Source organism: Carya illinoinensis, chromosome 10 (assembly GCF_018687715.1).
Source record: "Carya illinoinensis cultivar Pawnee chromosome 10, C.illinoinensisPawnee_v1, whole genome shotgun sequence".
Taxonomy (NCBI): Eukaryota; Viridiplantae; Streptophyta; class Magnoliopsida; order Fagales; family Juglandaceae; genus Carya; species Carya illinoinensis.
The window spans coordinates 23,019,034-23,039,527 of NC_056761.1; the positions used below are offsets into that span (position 1 = coordinate 23,019,034).

Sequence of the window (20,494 nt, forward strand, 5' to 3'; positions counted from 1 at the left end):
AAAGTGATCTACCCCGTCACACACAAAACATAGTCCAAAAGACTCTAGATGATTAGCCACATGCGTTGACTTTAAGTCTTTATTCTTTAACACCTCTAGCTCCCCAGTGAGCATTTCAACCTTAGCCTTCAGATTATCCTCTATTTCATTTAAATTTAATCTCTACATTGGATTAGCTATTCATTCTCTATATAATAATAAAATATTATTAAATTAATATTTTTTTTAAAAAAAAATTATTTTTATCACATTTTATAATTCTACCAATTTAATATTATTAATAATTATATTATAATTAAATTAATATTAAAAACACATATTTTCAAAGGTAGTTTAATCCTTTGAAATGAAAATGTAGAATATTTTAATATTTAATTGGTGAAATAAAAGTGTAGAATATTTTAATATTTTGATTGGTGAAATGAAAGTGTATGAGTGACAAAGTAATATTTTAATTTTTAGTAAATAAAAATGGTCTTCTATATTTAGTCAATTACTATATTAAAATTTACCTAATCTAATTTGATTTTTTTATACAAATAATTCAAATTTTGATTAACATCCCCAGTCCTTGATATCACTCCTGGTATAACGGATATATATTTATATATCGGAAACGTAAAAGTCGCGAGTTTCAACTCGAACGTCTCCAGAAGTAGACCTGTGCCAGTGCGCGACATACGTGTACAGATAATATCCTATCACTCAATAAAGAACTAAGACGCAATCATTGCAAGATCAACCGCATGAACTCAACACATTATGTATAATCATATAGGATGTTCACATGATCAAAATACACACAACTACATATATGTTGGCAATAACAAGCACGTACTCTATTTGACCCACCCCAGAGTTAGGGCTATGTGTCCAGCTTGAACCTTTGGGCCCAACCAACAACCTAGGATTGATGTTAGCCAAAATATCAAATAAATTAATTAAAGGCTACACAGAACCCCGCATAACTCGTTTTAATTTATTAATATAATTTCAAATAAAAATTAAAATTAATAGTTTGTAATAACTATAGTATTTCAGAAAATAGGAATACCTACCAACAAAACCAATATTTTTGAGATATTAATATATACTAAAACCAATATTACAATCCCAACAATAACAAGCATACACATATTGTGAGAATACCAATATGTCCAAGATCATATTACAATCCTAACAATAACTAACATAGTTATATTGTAATAGTGTTAATGTTACAATCCCAAAAACAACTAGCATAAATCTAAACATTTATAGAACTTGAAGATGGTAGTGGAGTGTTCTCTTTACTCTTGTTGATATCCAGTCCCATAACATCTTTAGTTTGCTCGTACAATTTCATTGCATGTGTTTCTATTAGAAAATATAGAATTAGCAAAGCCTTATGTCAGAATATATTATTATTATTATTTTAAAAGCACTACAATAGCGTTACTTTTCTTGCCATACAACCAGTCTCTTATGCAAATTAGTGCTTTAACAATATATTATTCAATTGCACTCTTAAACTAATCAACAAAGTCCACTAACAACAAAGGTAGATTCATATACTATTGTAGAAACGGTAACACCCAAAATGTCATGAGCCATGGAAGCAAGATCGGGACAACAAAATTAAATTTCTTTCCAAAATACAAGAATATCAATGTCTGCATTTCTATCTGTCTTAAGTTCATCCAAATAGAACTTCAATTGACTTTTTTGTTTGTGGGAAGCAAAATCGTTAGTTTGAAAAGTGCCAAATTCCTACATACAAAAACAAAAAATAAAATGTAAAAAGTCTCAATTAATCTAACATGATATAAAACAACATCACATAAGTCATTAAAAAATAATTATTTTACCTTCATCATTTCATGTCTAGTCCCTTTGCTAAAAGATTTGACTTGAATTTCACGTACATCTATGCAAGAATTTCCTTCGAAGTAGTGGCTGAACTTGTAGAAGCATTGAAACTATATTCCATGGAAATCTATGCCCGCACGAACATGCAAACACTCTTTGGAACTATTTCTAGAAGAGAAAATATTGGCATTAGCCACTATTTAGCAGTAGCCAGATCACACCTTACGTGGTTAAGTAAATTTCCCTTTCACTCCCTGTGCAGCTGCACGTTCTCTCTCTAGTTTCACTCATTCGAAATTTGAAAGCACCCATCTCTCCCATTCCCAAGCCACAGAAACAGAAACCCATTTCAAATTCTTTGCCCATCCACTCCCGCTGCACCTACCCCCCCCCCCCCCCCCCTTGGGCTGCCAGGGTCTCCTAGTCCATCCTCTCCCCCCTCCGCATCGCCCGTCCTCTTGCCCATCCCCTATATAATGCTTCTCCTCGATCTTCCTTCTGTGAAGAGAATTTCTCTTCTATAAAGGTAATTGTTTTCGTCTTAGACTTATGCTAACAAACAGTAAGTCTTAATTTTTGTGGATGTTTCGGGCAATTATTACTCTGGTATTCCAAAGAAAATTAGTGATTGATTTTATTTTGATTATTTTCATTGGTCTGTTATTCATACGGAGAAGTTGTCATTGCAGGCAGTAAAGATTACTGAACATAGTTCTTTGAAGGAAAGGTGTTTGCCGAATTGCCGTAGTGTGAGGACTAAAGAAAAGTCATCGAATTCCATAGTAAGTTTGAATCATTTTGATCTTCTATCATTTAATTGTCAGATGTGAAACTTCAAAATTGATCATTTTGATCTTCTACCTTCAAAACAGATGTTTTTTGCAAAATGAAAATGTACAAAGTTGGGTTGTTTCGTGTGATTGTATCATTGTGAATCTGAAATAACATGTATACTTGATCATTCTGTATACACAAATTAGCAACTTCAATCCATCAAAAACTTTCATTAATAAAGAATGTTATACTCACAATTTTTTTTGTTAAGTAATGTTATTTTTCAAAATTAATAAGAGTTTGTATTGTTGTCTTCTAAAACATTTTATGGAAGGGAGGACATCCTGTATTGTCAGTTTGTCTTCCAAGCTAATTTGATTATTGTCAATTTATTAGGATTTTACTATTAGTCTTTGGTGGCATACTACTGGTTAGATTAAATGGAAAAACTTGACTGCAACTTATTAATCAAGTTCTCCAAGTCGATGCTGGCTTTCTTTCTCCAGGTTCTTAACACGATAAAGCAAGTTTATCTTTGTTATATTTGCATATTGATTCAGTTTGCAACTCATACATCATCATGATTTGATTAAATTTTCTTACTATGTCCAAGGAGAAACGATATGTAAATTTTTCATATGGGTGGATATGCCTCATTTGCTAGAGGAAAACATTCATACAAGAGAGAGTGGTTTGGAAGACATTGGATGACGTACTGATGCGCAAGTTTGAAGTTCAGAAAAAAGAATATAAAATGTGAGAGAGAGTGACAAATGTTCAAAAGAGAGCGAAAATTATTATGTTTGTATTGGGTTCTCACATTTGTAATTGTGTTTGGTCGCACGGATTCTTGCCGATTTTGGCGTCGTCGCTCCACCTCTGGCCACCACCTCTTCACAGTTTCTTCCTCTACCTCTTGCCGACCTAACCCACCCATTTCCGGCCCCGATCCGTTGCCGGAGCAGCTCCCACGAGCTCATCTCCGTTCAGCCCCTTTTTGGCCTTCCACTGCCATTTCCACCGCCACCCACGGCCAAAACTCACTTCCACTAGCTTCATTAACATCCCTAGACCCTTTCCTATCAATTTCGTGTCTTGGTTTGTCCCCGTTAGAAAGTGGGTAATTTATTACCCACAGCCACAGTGTAAAATTACACTGTTATGTTACTTTTCCTCCGTCGTTTGCAACGCCGCGAGCTTTCAAAAAATACCGTATAGCGCTGTAAGTATTTTCCAAACTCTACTTTTAGATTTAAATATATTTTACTCTTACAATAATTATTTATCTGCTGGTTGGTTGATTCCGGATTGAGTCCGAGGAGTTCGGGGGTCGGATGGATTGAGGACGGAGTTGCTTGATTTGTTGAATTGTGATTGGTTGGTTGGTTTGTGCCTTGTGGTTGCATTTACATGGTGCATGCACATGCATTTTATTTAAATTGAGAAAATCATGTTTTGTTGGCGTAAATGGATTTTCGGGTGCGTGTGTATCACAACCCCAAGTCGGGATGGGGCATTATCTCGGTGGAGCTCTTCTGGTCACTCGGAAGTGGATAATACTGAGTGACATCCCCTGGGTTGTCATAGGACAACGACCGGATCGCATAACCCGGTAACGCTGTCGTGTCGACTCTGTGGTCCCTAGAGTGGTGGGGACTAGAGGCTGGCCTGGCTAGGGACGCGCTGGGCGCGAGTACTGGGCATCACTCGTTTAGGTGTCACACGCATAGGCGTTACCTGCAGTGTGGCACAGAGCCAGAGTGTGCGGATAATCCCTAAGGGAGATCGTGGTGCATGCATAATTGGATCGGTTTTATGGTTTTAGTTACGAGCCATTTTCGAGAAAAATGACGAGGTTTGGTTTTAAGGCTTTGTGATACATTTTCTGGGAAAATGGTGGTTTCTGTTTTGGGCCATTATCTAGGATAATGGCAAGGAATGGGTTTAATGGTAATGTTTTTGGGCCAAATGGATTTTTGGCGTGCATGGAAAAATGTGGTTTTCATGGGACATGTGTATTGGCTTTTCTTTCATGCATATTGTTTGAGTTTTAATATGTTTTTATCTAGTGGTGTTTGGATTTTACTTACCTACAGTACCATTTTTTGTACCGTACATTTTGGTACAGAGTTTGAGGAAGAGGAGGAGGCTGAGCCCGCAGATGCGGCTCCGCCGAAGTTCTGAGTGGAGTTTATGCTTTGTATTTGGCTTTGAAACTATATTTGTGTTTTGTAATATTTTATTATGTATGTTTTGAATAGTTTTGTATTAAACTAAGAAAAATTCTGGTACTTAGTTATGACTTTCGTTATCCGCTGCATGTTTCTTTTGCACATTTGTTGCTTTTACACACACTTGGCACTCGTCGATAGGGTGGTGACCTGTGTTGTCATCATCCAGAAGTCTCGATTTTTCCGTGTCCATATATGGGGATTTGGGCGCGTCACAGCACCCCAGCCTATGTCCTTACAAAAAAGTTCAAAGTAACAAAACTTGTAACAGCCCGCTAGAAATTCAATTGTGGAATTTCTATTGACTTTAGGAACCTTGTGAAGACTCTATAAGTTTTTACGAATCCATTAATTATATAAGTTTTAGTCTAACTACATAGTTTGTGTTATTATTTACTATGGTATCAAAAATGTGTTTTTGATTATTAGAGATAGTTAGAAGTGTCAAAATGTATTATGGTTTGTGCCATTCGACTCGGAGGGTCATTTAAGGTCTTATGGCGCAATAACACTATTTTATATTTTCGGACGAAACGTCGGTTCAAAATTGTGGATATTATTGGGTAAAAAATATCTTGAGCTAATTTTTGTAGATATTATTAGATAAAAATATCGTAAGCTAATTTTGTGGATATTATTGGATAAAAATATCTTAAGTTAATTTCATGGATATTATTGGGTAAGAGAGTCCTACACTTAACTCTCACTTTGGGTAAGAGAGTCCTACACTTAACTCTCACTCCAGCCTCATCTCTTCCATATCTCATCCATAAGTATCTCCAGCCACCCCTCCCCACGAAATTATCTTCATTTATACTTTTCATTGAAAGAATACCAAACACTCTCTCTCAGACAGCTTTTAGGTGTTCTTTTGCAGGCCCATTTCGAAGCTTTTTTCCTTGTGATCGCGCTTGAGGTTTTATAAGAAATGTGGAGATCGAGGTAAGTTAGTTTTTAACTTACTAGCAGTCTACTGTGTATGTGTGCTAAGTAAAGGAACTACAGTGTATGTATGTATGTTATCATATATGTCTTGCCATGCCAAGTTATCACGTAATTGTCTGTTATACAGAATTTATTCTATCATTAGATTTTATCTGTTAGATAATATATTCTGTCATGTATTGTTGTACATTACAAGTACGTCATGCTAAGTATGTCATCTATTACATGTATGTCAAGTCATGTAATATTCACTGTTGCAAGTATGTCATGTTAAATATGTTGTCTATTATATGTTATGCCAAGTTACGAAATGTTTCTATCTCAAGTTGGTCATGTCTTTCAAGTTATGTTCAAGTCACGTTATGTTACGTCAGGGCTTCAATCCTTTCGTATTCCAGTCACGTTTCATATTGAGTTTCTGTAGAATACATGGGGCTACAAAAATTGTGGAGTATGTATTTACACGTAGAATACATGGGGCCACAACAACTGTGGAGTATATATTTTTCTTGTTAAGTCAAGTTTGTGTAGAATACATGGGGCCACAACAACTGTGGAATATGTATTTACACGTAGAATACATGGGGCCACAACAACTATGGAGTATGCATTTTTCATGTTAAGTCAAGTTTGTGTAGAATACATGGGGCCACAACAACTGTGGAGTATGTATTTTTCATGTTCAGTCAGGTTTCAGAACAAGTTCATGATAAGTCAAGTTTCATATCACGTTCATGTTAAGTCAAGTTTCAGAACAAGTTCATGATAAGTCAAGTTTCATATCATGTTCATGTTAAGTCAAGTTTCATAGCAAGTTCATGCTAAGTCAAGTTTCAGATCAAGTTCATGTCAAGTCAAGTTCAGTTCATGTTTCAATTTAAGTTATGTCAATTATGCTATGTTGTACGCCAAGTTATGCTTTAATTACTTATGAATTTGATTATGCATTTATGCTTTTACTATCATCCATGCATCATTAGCCTATGTGAAAGTTTTTTTGTTAACTTGCTGAGATTTGTAATCAAATCTCACTTTGGTAGTCCCAACTACCATTCCGCCCAAATGGTAGATCTTGTTACAGGATCTGAAAGAGAATCAGGAGTTAACTAACTAGACACAGTTGACTGAGCGACGATGCGACGTCAATGTTAATATAGTAGTTAACGTAAATTACTACTTGTACGATGGAGTTGCATCTCTAGTACTTTTTGGATCATAAGCATTTTGGACTAATGTTATAATCTTAGTTGTTCAATGGGTCTTTATATATGAAGTATGTTTTAAATATTTTGGATATTTTAAATTTGGTGCATAGTATTGCTAAAGAAAAATTTATCCGCTGCGAATATTGCATAATGTTAGATACATGTTAGGAACATTGCATCTTATATGTCATGAACGGAGGCAGGTAACTTTGTGTTACATATCTCGACGCTTCAAATGTCCGTCTAATCCCAAACGGAATTTGGGAGCGTCACAGGATGGTATCAGAGCAATACGTCTCTGGGCAGTAAATCCACATGTCCTTAGGAAATGCACCAAACATTAGGCTTGAAATTTTAGTCGTCAGTAGGCTTGAATTTCTTAAGGTATGAAAGGTAGTATGTAGTTTTAATACATATACTTGTGTGTTTCAAGAATGGACACATGACTCGTGGTAGAATACCTCTGAATCCTAAGGGAGATAACAATCAAGAGGATCAGAATTCCCCGATGGATGCAGGATTAGCTGAGGTGGTAAGTTTGCTGACCAACGTGTTTAGACATCCACAACTACGGCAAGTACACATACCCATTAGAATATATTCTATCACTCAGAGAGACATAGATGCTAGCGCCCCAGGAACTGCAAGAGCTGGTATCGTCACTAGTATTTTACTAGGACCTATGTGTGGTTAAACATAATTAAGGTTGATCTAATTGCAATTGATGGTAGTATTGCATTATTATTATTTTGAAGTAAGTCAAGTCATTGGGGTTAGTAAATTGTATATTGTTTGATTCAAATAAGTTATTGTTTTTATTAATTGTGGTAGTGCTTGAGAATTCAGCTTGGAAGCTGAATTGTTACCCTAGTGGTAAGAGTAACAATTTTCATTAGAAGTATTGTTGTTCATACCGATATAGATATAGAATACCTTTTAGTAATATAAGGAAGGATATTTAGGATTGATGAATGGTATTCCACATATTTGGAGAATTGTTTTGATTATGAGAATACGATGGAAATTGTGTTTGGAAGAGTAATTTGATTAGGAGAAGCTTTAATCTTAGTAGGATTCATTTATGATAATAGTATTACCACACCGCTAGTAAATGATTTCTAGCAAAGCACTATCTTTATGGATACATAGATCGATCTTCTTTTAGAGACTATTATATGGGGAGTAAAATCTTAGTCTTGAGGATTTATGTGAACATTAGGAACAAATCATTTAGAGTTAGAATAAGTGATAGCTCATGATGGATGGCAGAGTTATGACAATCATAAGAGAGAAAGTCTCAAGTTTAAGTTATTAACTGGTCAGTTATCGAAGTATAGGAAGAGGATTGGTTGTTGCGATTATAAAGAAGTAAGTTAGTCCTAAACCAGTAGAACTCCTTGAGGTTTTTATTAACTTGAAGATTACCAAGAGTTTGATATGCATGATTAAATGCATATTTATATAAGTAATTGGATCATGTCATATATATGAAAATCCCTGAAAGAAATAAAATGGAGCACATAAAACATCTACCAGATGATAGAAATACAAATATGAATATTAGTGAAGTTTTATTTTATTATCTCGAAGCAAAATTATAGAAATTTGAGGCTCTTTGCCTCAATCCTTAAACGCTCTTGCTCTTCAAAAATCTGCATGTCTTTCCTATCTAAAGGAGTAGCCTCTTGAAAAGAAGATTTAAGCAAGGATTTTAAATCTCTATTATCTCGCTTTAGTGCTTCTATCTTCATGTTGGACTCCAGAAGAAGCCGTTGAAGGATATCAATATTCTCGTGGAGTTTGTCAACCCCACCAGTCCTGGATTGTAGTCGCTGAGAATATGCGACAATGGCTGATGAGTATCGGGTACCGAGACTCACAAGCTCGTAGATAAGTTCATTATCTGACTTATTAGTCAGATCATTATTGGATTGCATTATAGCACCTACGGAATAAGCAAAAACAATTGGTGAACGAGGTGTAGAATACCTCATGTATTGATAATGAGGAGATTGCTGAGCCATTGCAAAGTGAGAAAGCAGAAAGAGATTGCAGAGTAAGAATGCAGACTAATTTCAGAAAAGTGAAGAAGATGAGATGCGAAAGAAGATGAACTGAATAATTCTTTTATAGAGAAAATTATGACGAATCATCTCTCGTGAAGCATTTCTCTACAAGAGACAAGAGCAATGTAGTATCATAGCTGCGGTGCCTGACAACTACAGAAGAACAAAGTAGTGTCATAGCTATGCGGCGCCTGACAACTACAGAAGAACAATGTAGTATCATAGCTGTGGTGCCTGACAACTACAGAAGAGCAAAGTAGTGTCATAGCTATGCGGCGCCTGATAGCTACAGAAGAGCTATAAAAATCATGCAGATTAGAGTTGTCTGGTCTAAAACAGAGGGCCACCGATTTTGTTAAGAGAGAGAGAGAGAGAGAGAGAGAGATTAACGGCTTAATTTTGATGAATTTTCTACTAACTATGGTATTTACAAGAACACTTAAAGTATATCGCTTATGTTTTTCTAAAGAAGAGTTTCGGAAGATTATTTACTTGAAGTTTTAGGTTTGGAGAGTATGTCGATACAACTTGGCCAACCTTATGGAAAGAAGTATAATATAATTGTTGGTTAAAGTAAGAGAGTTAAAAAAAATGACATAATCTCAAAGGTAGATAAGCAACACCTATTTCTTAACTTGTTATTTCTTACTTATTTCGATTTCGAGGATGAAATCATTTTTTTAGGAGGGGAGATTGTAACAGTCCGCTAGAAATTCAATTGTGGAATTTCTATTTACTTTAGGAACCTCGTGAAGACTCTATAAGTTTTCACGAATCCATTAATCATATAGGTTTTAGTCTAACTACATAGTTTGTGTTATTATATACTATGGTATCAGAAATGTGTTTTTTATTATTGAAGATAGTTAGAAGTATCAAAATGTATTATGGTTTGTGTCATTAGACTCAGAGGGTCATTTAAGGTCTTATAGCACAATAACAGTTTTTCATGTTTTCGGACGAAACATCGGTTCAAAATTGTGGATATTATTGGGTAAAAAATATCTTGAGCTAATTTTTGTAGATATTATTGGATAAAAATATCTTAAGCTAATTTTGTGGATATTATTGGATAAAAATATCTTAAGCTAATTTTGTGGATATTATTGGGTAAAAGAGTCCTACACTTAACTCTCACTCCGGGTAAAAAAGTCCTACACTTAACTCTCACTTCGGGTAAGAGAGTCCTACACTTAACTCTCACTCCAGCCTCATCTCTTCCATATCTCATCCATAAGTATCTCCAGCCACCCCTCCCCACGAAATTATTTTCATTTACACTTTCCATTGAAAGAATACCAAACACTCTCTCTCGGACATCTTTTAGGTGTTCTTTTGCACGCCCATTTCGAAACTTTTTTCCTCCTGATCGCGCTTGAAGTTTTATAAGAAATGCGGAGATCGAGGTAAGTTAGTTTTTAACTTACTAGCAGTCTACTGTGTATATGTGCTAAGTAAAGGAACTACAGTATATGTATGTATGTTATCATATATGTCTTGCCATACCAAGTTATCACGTAATTGTCTATTATACAGAATTTATTTTGTCATTAGATTTTATCTGTTACATAATATATTCTGTCATGTATTGTTGTACATTACAAGTACGTCATGCTAAGTATGTCATCAATTACATGTATGTCAAGTCATGTAATATTCACTGTCGCAAGTATGTCATGTTAAATATGTTGTCTATTATATGTTGTGCCAAGTTACGAAATGTTTCTATCTCAAGTTGGTCATGTCTTTCAAGTTATGTTCAAGTCACGTTATGTTACGTCAGGGTTTCAGTCCTTTCGTATTCCAGTCACGTTTCATATTGAGTTTGTGTAGAATACATTGGGCCACAACAATTGTGGAGTATGTATTTACACGTAGAATACATGGGCCCACAAAAACTGTGGAGTATATATTTTTCATGTTAAGTCAAGTTTGTGTAGAATACATGGGGCCACAATAACTATGGAGTATGTATTTACACGTAGAATACATGGGGCCACAACAACTGTGGAGTATGTATTTTTCATGTTAAGTCAAGTTTGTGTAGAATACATGGGGCCACAACAACTGTGAAGTATGTATTTTTCATGTTCAGTCAAGTTTCAGAATAAGTTCATGATAAGTCAAGTTTCATATCACGTTCATGTTAAGTCAAGTTTCAGAACAAGTTCATGATAAGTCAAATTCCATATCATGTTCATGTTAAGTCAAGTTTCAGAGCAAATTCATGCTAAGTTAAGTTTCAGATCAAGTTCATGTCAAGTCAAGTTTAGTTCATATTTCAATTTAAGTTATCTCAATTATGCTATATTATACGTCAAGTTATGCTTTAATTACTTATGAATTTGATTATGCATTTATGCTTTTACTGTCATCCATGCATCATTAGCCTGTGTGGAAGTTTTTTTGTTAACTTGCTGAGATTTGTAATCAAATCTCACTTTGGTAGTCTCAACTACCATTCTCCCCGAATGGTAGATCTTGTTACAGGACCTGAAAGAGAATCAGGAGTTGACCAACTAGACACAGTTGACTGAGCGACGATGCGACGTCAATGTTAATATAGTAGTTAACGTAAATTACTACTTATACGATGGAGTTGCATCTCCAGTACTTTTTGGATCATAAGCATTTTGGACTAGTGTTATGATCTTAGTTGTTCAATGGGTCTTTATATATGAAGTATGTTTTAAGCATTTGGGATATTTTAAATTTGGTGCATAGTATTACTAAAGAAAAATTTATCCGCTGCGAATATTGCATAATGTTAGATGCATGTTAGGAACATTGCATCTTATATGTCATGAACGGGGGCAGGTAACCTTGTGTTGCATATCTCGACGCTTCAAATGTCCATCCAATCCCAAACGGAATTTGGGGGCGTCACAAAACCGGCTCTAAAGATTTGGAATAAAACCTGCTTTGGCCACATCCAAACTAAGATTAAAAAAAAAAGAAAAAAATCAACACCACCCTTGCAATGATGTAAAGCCAACCCCCGACCCATAATAATATCATCAGAAAAGAGAATTTAAAGGAAAACCTGAATGAGATCTTGAGAAAATAAGAATCTCTTTAGTGCCAAAAATCTAGGGTCACTTAGCTTACCACAACAGATCCCAACACAAAAATTTTTCACATTTCAACCTCCATAAGAATGAGAAAAAATAAAATTGAATGCCTCAAGACAGAACCTCGCCAATGGACCTCAGACCAAATGAAAATCAAACAAACTTTCTAGGAACACTTCAAAAACATTTTCCAAACTTCAAATCCTGAATTTCCTGAACACCTTGAAAACCTCTTTCCTCAAAAAATCCCAAACTCGAAAAACCAATTTCTTTGTCAAATCCCAAATGAAGAAGAGATTCTGAGTGCCATAGGCCAAACACCTCCCACCAAAGCTCTAAGCCCTGATGGATTTATTGGCCTCTTTTATAAATTCTACTGGGATGTCATAAACGAGAATATTCTAGCGGTGATTAACAACTTCTTCACTCAAGGCAAGCTTCTCAAAGAATGGAACCATATAAACATAGCCCTTATCCCGAAAACTGATAGTCCCAATTCTCCTCAACACTTCAGACTGATAAGACTTTCAAATGTCTGTTACAAAATTCTTGCAAACAAACTTAAAATCATTATGCTAAAAATCATATCTCCATTCCAAAAGGCTTTCGTCCGAGAAGACCCATTCAATAAAACAGAATCATGGCCCGGGAAATTTTTCATACCTTAAAAAAAAATATATATATATATATATATATATATTTAGACAAGGATTAATGGCCATTAAGATCGATATGGAAAAAACCTTCGATTACATGAAATGGTCTTTTCTTATTTCAATCTTCAAAGCTCTTGGCTTCAACCAAACTTGGGTGAACTGGATAAAAGAATGTATTTTTACAGTCTCTTACTCCATTCTCATTAATGCATCTGCAATTGGCTATCTTCGCCCTTCACAAAGTATTCGGCAAGGAGACCCTTTATCTCCCTTCCTTTTTATTCTTGATAGTGAAGTGCTGTCAAGATTAATCATTAGAGAAGAAATGGCTAGTAACGTTGAAGGTATCAGTTACTCCAGAAGGGGCCCTTTCTTCTCTCACCTCTTATTTGCTTATGACCTTATCCTTCTTGGCAAAGCAACCCTCAAAATGCAAAAACTTTCACTCAATGTCTTAAAAACATACACTGCTTGGTCTGGCCAAAGAATCACCATGAAAAATCTTCTATCCATTTTAGCAGTAATACCCCAAATCAAATCCTCCGAGAAATAAAAGGGATCCTTAACTACAAAACTTCTCCTCCCAAACTGAGATACCTTGGGCTTCCTCTTTATCTTGGTGAAGGTAAAAAATTACTCTTTCAAGAAATAAAAGAAAAAATTCAAAGTAGAATCCAAGGATGGAAAATAAAGATTCTCTAGCAAGCTGGTAGAGTAGCCCTCATTAAATCAGTGCTTAACGCCATCCCTTCCTACACCATGTCCACCCTTTGGATGCCTACCACAATAACCAAACAAATGGATAAATCCTGCCGTAAATTTTGGTGGGGTCATGATCAGAACACTCACAAATTCACTCCTAAGGCCTAGAGCTCGATTTGCATGCCTAATTCTTTTGGAGGTTTAGGTATCAAAAGGTTCTCCATCCTTTAATAAAGCTCTCATCTCAAAATTTAGTTGGTCTCTTTTGACTAACACAAGTTCACACTAGAAAAACTTCCTTACCAGTAAATACTTGAAAGCCTCCTCCTTCGCCAAAGTTAGAAGCAAACCTTCTTACTCCTGGTTTTGGAAATGCTTGCTTAAGCAAAGAGACTTTGTTAAAAATAGCCGTTGTTTCCAAATCAATGATGGAACGACAACAAAAGTGTGGTCTAACCCTTGGATCCTTGATATGCCAACTCTAACACCTCTCCCCAATCCAATCACCACAAACATTGATCTTGAAATGAAAGTGGCAAAATTAACCTTAGAATAGCCAAGAAGATGGAACATTCTTTTACTCCAGGCCCTCTTCACCCCTAACACAATAAATGCCATTAAAAAAACCCCAATTTCCATCGTTAGCTATTCCTCCATCAAAGACAAACTCAAATGGATCCATCACTCTTCTAGAAATTTCTCGATTAAATCAACCTACTATACTCTTGTTTGCCCCAACCAATCACAAATCCCTAATGAAGATTGGAAAAATATTGTAGAAAATTAAATTCAAGATCACTTAAAACATTTCCTCTAGAAAGTCATGCATCAAATCCTTCTCACCAAGTCAAATATTAAAAGATTCATCCCAATGGAGAAAAACCAAGAACTCTATCCTTTGTGCAATATAGAAGAAGAGAACATGTCCCACCTATTTTTCAACTGTCCTTTCTCTCAAATCTTATGGAGACATTTTAGATGGCCAATTAACATCAAAATGTTTTCTCATCTTTCCATCCATAACTGGAATGTCAGTCATCCTTAATCCCTCAACAAACTAGGAATACCACAAGAAGATTCCCACCCATTCCAAATCTTTACAGTCATTGCCATGGACAACATCTGGTTTATTAGAAACTAAACTACTCATGGTCCTCAATGTTTTTTCATTCCCTGGTTTGTTAAAACAATCAAACAAAAATTCAATGAGCACCTAGCAACTTGGAGCATGATAGAAACTCAACAGGACCCTCCTTGGCATCCACCACCTACAAGAGTCTTCTTTCTCTCATTCGATGTAGTCGTCAAACAAAATGAGAGCATTATAGCATCTATATGCAAATCTAAAAAGGTTACTCCAGTCTTTGCATAGACAGATATCATCCACAATACAAATTCCAATATAGGAGAAGCATTAGCAACACTAATGGCAATAACTGAAGGAGCAAAAAGAGGACTCAAAAAAATAATCATTGAAGGTGACTTAGCACAAGCAATATTGGCCATCAACAATCTGAAAGTTGCCACAGATTGGACCATGCAGACAACCACTAGAGATATTCATCACTTGCTACAAGGTTTTGACTAGTGGACTGTAAAAAAAATTCATCGATCTCAATATCGATGCGCTCAGCAACTGGTGCAATGGACGGCTTCTAATCAAGTCTTCGGAAGAATACCCTTAAACTGGATCCCTCAATGTATTCTAGACTTTCCAAGTGGAAAGGACCCTCCTTTTATTGTATAATTAATCTATTATATTATGATTATGAAATGAAATATTGCATCTTCCTGATGTATAGGCCGTATAGCATGGGCCCCACTCAACCATTAGAATAAAGTTGCTTCAAGTTTCCCATACTCGAAGACCTCACAAATCACAATCCTTCCACGTTCTCTCAACTATCTTTTAAGCCAAGACATAAGACTTTCTGCCTTGTAGTTACCTGTACTCGACTGAGTTCATGCCTAATTTAGAATGGGATTCCTTCTCTACGCCGGAATATCCACCACCTTGCTTGTATTATATGTCAACATGATTAGGGTGCTTAAAAAAGTGGGAAGTAATAACTTGTACCCAATGATCAATATGGCCAGTACCTAAAACTTGTACGTATTTATTTGTTGCTTGCACATTTTGGTTGGGCTTAATTCATCTGTTTTGTGTTGTAATGTTGGAAAAAGAGATAAGAGGAATAGGCGATCAAAGGAAACCGAGATACTTAGAGAGAATGGGCAAGATTATGGGGAGCTGGTCTCCTGCATTTTGGTATGTTTTGGTGCTGAGTTTTGCTTTGGTAGTAGGACCAGGAGCACAGGGCTGGAGCAAAGAGGGGCATATCATGACATGTCGGATAGCGCAGGTAATCCATCTTGATATATATTATCCCATTTTTTTCCGCAAGATTTGTTTCCATGGCTGGGGAACTGTACGACGTGGGGGGTCAAGGGATCGATTGACACTTATCTTGATGTTTACAAAAGTACTTAAATTTTGTATTTTGTATTTTTTTTATTTTTTATTTTTTTAGTTTATGTTTATAGGTCAATATGCCATAGAAACAATTGAACTACGTCTGACCGCCCTTTCCTTGTACTTCTTGTCGTCTCGGTTTTTTGACAATCAGATCAGGATGAGTGGTTTTGTCACTTGTACGTATGTAGAGCCTATCCGTGAACGTAGTACTCAAGTTTGGACTTAATCTTGCTGTGTTTGCCAATTCAGCTACTTTCATTTCTTTTCTCATGCCTTTTGTTTCAGACTTTCGCAATATTTCTCAGGTCTAAAAATACTTAATAATTACTCGTGTTTGGTGAACTAAAATTGGTCTTGGAGGATGGACAGGCCAAGCCAGACCAGAAGGATGAGGGGCTCCGCAATTCTAAATTAATTGGGAGATAGAAATCTCGTATTACCCACTCTATCCATTTATGATATGAATCAATTATGATTCCTACGCCTAAAGCATACAGCGCTTTGAAGTTAGTGCTAAGCCTTCTTCACTTGGTAGAAGGATGGCTAAACAGCCTTCAAGGATGGTCCGACCACTCTAAGAGGAGTGGTTGGGTAGGCCGCCCGCAACACAAGCCAAGTGGTTGGTTCGGCGACCTCTCTGTGCTGTGTACCGGTGGATCTCTAGCCATCCTGAGGGGCGGCGGCTGCCACCTATAAGGCGACTGGATCATCCTATAAGTATTGTCCTAGGTTTTTTCTTTAATTTAAGAAAATGTGGAAAATAAAATTGACATGTGATATATGTAATTTTTTTGAAAAATAAGAGAATCCTTGTTGGCAAGTTGGGATTAATAGTTTTATACCCACACCCAAACAGTAGGTGTTCTTTTAAGGATTGTCTTAAAAATAATTAGTATTTTTATTCGTTTTTTTTTAAATATTAGTATTTGAGTTTCTATGAGTTTAGTGTTTATTTTAAGGTTTTAGATTTTTCATTATAAAAATCAATCAGATGTGATTGAGCTCATGATTAATTCTAAAATTTTTAGAATACAGTAGTATCATTAATATCTATTAAATACAGCAGTATCGATCATTAATATAAAAATATTTATTTGTCTTATTTCTTAATAAAGAAATATTTTAGTTATAAAAGATTAATTTTATAAAAATAAACTGACAAATTAACATAGTTTATGAGATATACCAAATTGTAAAATTATTTTTATTATAAAGTAAATCTAACGTATTACATAAAGTCACGTTAATTTGTAAGTTTATTTTTATAAAATTTTTTATGGTGTAGCACTTGATATATTTGTGCATGGTTGTAATTGTAGCACTTCTCTTCTTAATACATGTCGAGTTTGCTCATCTTGCATCTCATGTTCATTCCCTGATCAAGAGAAGGGGATATTTCAAGAAGGTTTATAAATCCAGAAATCATGACGAAATTGTGCTACCAAAAATTAACAGGAACTTCTAGGGTCTGAAGCAGCAGAGGTTGTTCGAAATTTGTTACCCCATTATGTGAATGGCGATTTATCTGCCCTTTGTATATGGCCTGACCAAGTTCGACACTGGTACAAGTACCGGTGGACAAGCCCTCTTCACTTCATTGACACACCAGACAATGACTGCACGTTCGACTATGAAAGTAAGCCTAAATATTGTCACCAAAAACTTGATGATCATGTCACCTTATCATCATCAAACCCATAGCAATGTCATATCAATTAAAATGGTAACCTTGAAACTTTTGTGGGTTTAGGGGACTGTCATGATCCGCATGGCATGGAGGACATGTGTGTCGCAGGTGCCATTCAGAATTTTACATCTCAACTTATAAACTACAGAGAAGGAAGTGCTGATCGTCGATGTAAGTATATAAATCCAATTTAGGTAACAACTTGTGTTGTCAATTTTATGTAACAACTTGTGTTGTTTGTCATTAGAATGTTTGGTTTTTCAATTGAGATTCTCTCTAGTTTCTTGATCTTATTGGACACAACATTAAATGCCCATGTGAGGTTAATTCTCTAAGAAAACCTTGTATTAGCCGTATTTAATAATGTGTGTGTCTCTCTAAAATTGAACTCTCTAATTCAGTTTAGCAACAAGAATGTCTATTCTTATATGATCAAGGCCTTTGCAGATAATATGACCGAGGCCTTGTTATTCTTGTCACACTTCATGGGAGATATCCATCAGGTATGAATGCACATGTGATAAAGTTTAAGATCCATTTTCTAAAGCCTTTGGGATTCCAATTCAAGCATTCATGGAAGATGATATCATGTGTTTGTTCTTGGTCTTTCAGCCGATGCATGTTGGATTTACCAGTGATGAAGGGGGAAACACCATTAATCTACGCTGGTTTAGGCGCAAGTCCAATCTGCATCATGTAAGCCAATATCCCAATTAACGGTGGAGATAATTTTTCATGTCCTTGCAACTCTCCCTTCACGTTGTAGTTGACCAATCTATTGACTGTACAGGTTTGGGATAGGGACATTATTACAACAACTATGTCAGATTATTATGAGAAGGACATGGAAGTCCTTTTGGAAAACATAGAGACAAACTACACCGATGTAAGACAACTAACTAATTAACTTCCTCAATTATTTCTAAGTAAATTCATAAATTAATATGGTGTATTAAACTATAAAATTATTTTAATATTAATTAACGTTAAAAATACAGGGAATATGGTCTTCTGATGTTACATCATGGGAGCATTGTGATGATATTCTTTCATGTGTAACCAAGTGAGCTTTCTCTCTGTGGAATAATTCCCTCTTCTTCATTCTAATTCATTTCACACAATATTCTTAATTCTTTTAGCCAATATATACGTGCAACTTTTACATATTAATTTAATTTGCTGACATATGATTCATTTTTGCACATATGTAGGTGGGCTCTAGAGAGCATAAACATAGCTTGCAAATGGGGTTACAAAGGAGTCGAGCCCGGTACCACTCTGTCGGGTATATATGCAAATCCTACCCACCTCCTAAAAACTATAAAATGGTTGAAAAATCCTGTCATTTTCGCAAGAGAAATAATAATTCGTATATGTGTAAATATTGTATAATTATTTTTAAAAAATAAATAAATACGATATATACATGAAAATAAATTAATATTTTAATAATAGATCTTACTTTTTTTCAAAACGATTTTACGATTGTATATAGCATTACTCATTCTACAAAAGTACTCTTATTTTAAAACATACTTACCTAAAGATCAGTAATTATAAAAATGACTGTATGTGTATCATTTTACCTAAAATTTGACATACACTTTAGGAAAAATATAGTTGCAAGCATAATTGTGCACTAATCTGTACACCAATATAATATGATTGGTCAAAAAGTAGATTTTATTGAAAACAGTGTTAATTTAAATTTTAAGTATGAATAAATCAGTATTAGTACACAGATTAATTAATACGCGACTGTACTTGTATGTAGTAAAACTTTTTGAGGGAGAGAAATAATATTACAAACTAATGCCTTAATTCATTGTATGTATTAGGAAATGAATCAGAAAAATGATGACAGACAATGATCAATTAAATTGAGTTAAATACAATTTTGGTGTGCTTGCAGATGATTACTTTGACTCAAGGATGCCAATTGTTATGAAACGAATTGCACAGGGAGGAGTTCGATTGGCTATGATTTTGAACCGAGTTTTTGGTGACTCTAAAGAAGGATTTGCAACACCAACTTAAAGCATGCATGCATGCAACCCGCAATGTCTTTCAATGTTCAATATTACATATTGATCTTCATTTTATCCAATTATACCTACAGAATTAGTTTGACTCCATTTCTCCATAATTTTCATTACTTGTATTTAATGATAATCCCTTACAATGTTAGTCATTGGCGACTCATTTTTAATTAATTATTATAGATAATTGCGTAGAAATGACTCATGTATATCTCAAATCATGTAAAAACAATATTTTCGACTGATCATGCTTTCTTGTTTATTGAACCATAAATAAAGTACGTTATAAATGTTTCATTAATTTCATGAATGAGAAAAAAATGAATAGAATCTATGTTTTTCATCGATCTACTTCTTATAAATTGATTATTCTCACTTATAACGGAGAAATAACTTATATGTATAAAGAAATTTGAGAGTTACAAAAATAGAAAATAAAAGTCCTAAAATGTGAAGATTATTCATATATTTTAAGGGAATCAAAAATTTTAAGAACAAATACAAGCATAAAAAAATCAAATGCATGAAAACTCTCACATTTTCACTTAATATGAATGTAAGAGTTCTTGTGTGGTTTTTGGTTGGGAATCCTAAAGATTTACTCGGTTTGGATGGCTTCATGAGAAGAATTAGATGTATATGAGAATGCCCGGTCCTCGATCCATTTGAACAGAATGTGGATTCTGATCTTCTAAATAGGTGGGAATCCACATTCCCACGGAGTTGGGAATTTCTTTTTATTTTAAATTGAAATATTACCCATTTTAATTTTTTAAACTACGCATGTAATTTTA

General features: G+C 34.9%; 1 protein-coding gene across 1 annotated transcript; it reads left to right on the forward strand.

Moving 5' to 3' along the window:
* Nucleotides 1-15,634: 15,634 nt before the first annotated feature.
* LOC122278809 (endonuclease 1) lies at nucleotides 15,635-19,894 on the forward strand. The gene is made up of 9 exons (XM_043089012.1): nucleotides 15,635-15,861; nucleotides 17,430-17,610; nucleotides 17,725-17,832; nucleotides 18,109-18,164; nucleotides 18,274-18,357; nucleotides 18,452-18,547; nucleotides 18,660-18,724; nucleotides 18,873-18,946; nucleotides 19,574-19,894. Exons 1-9 carry the CDS (start codon nucleotides 15,670-15,672, stop codon nucleotides 19,696-19,698), a joined length of 981 nt encoding a protein of 326 aa, XP_042944946.1. The 5' UTR covers nucleotides 15,635-15,669; the 3' UTR covers nucleotides 19,699-19,894.
* The last annotated feature ends 600 nt before the right edge of the window (nucleotides 19,895-20,494 follow it).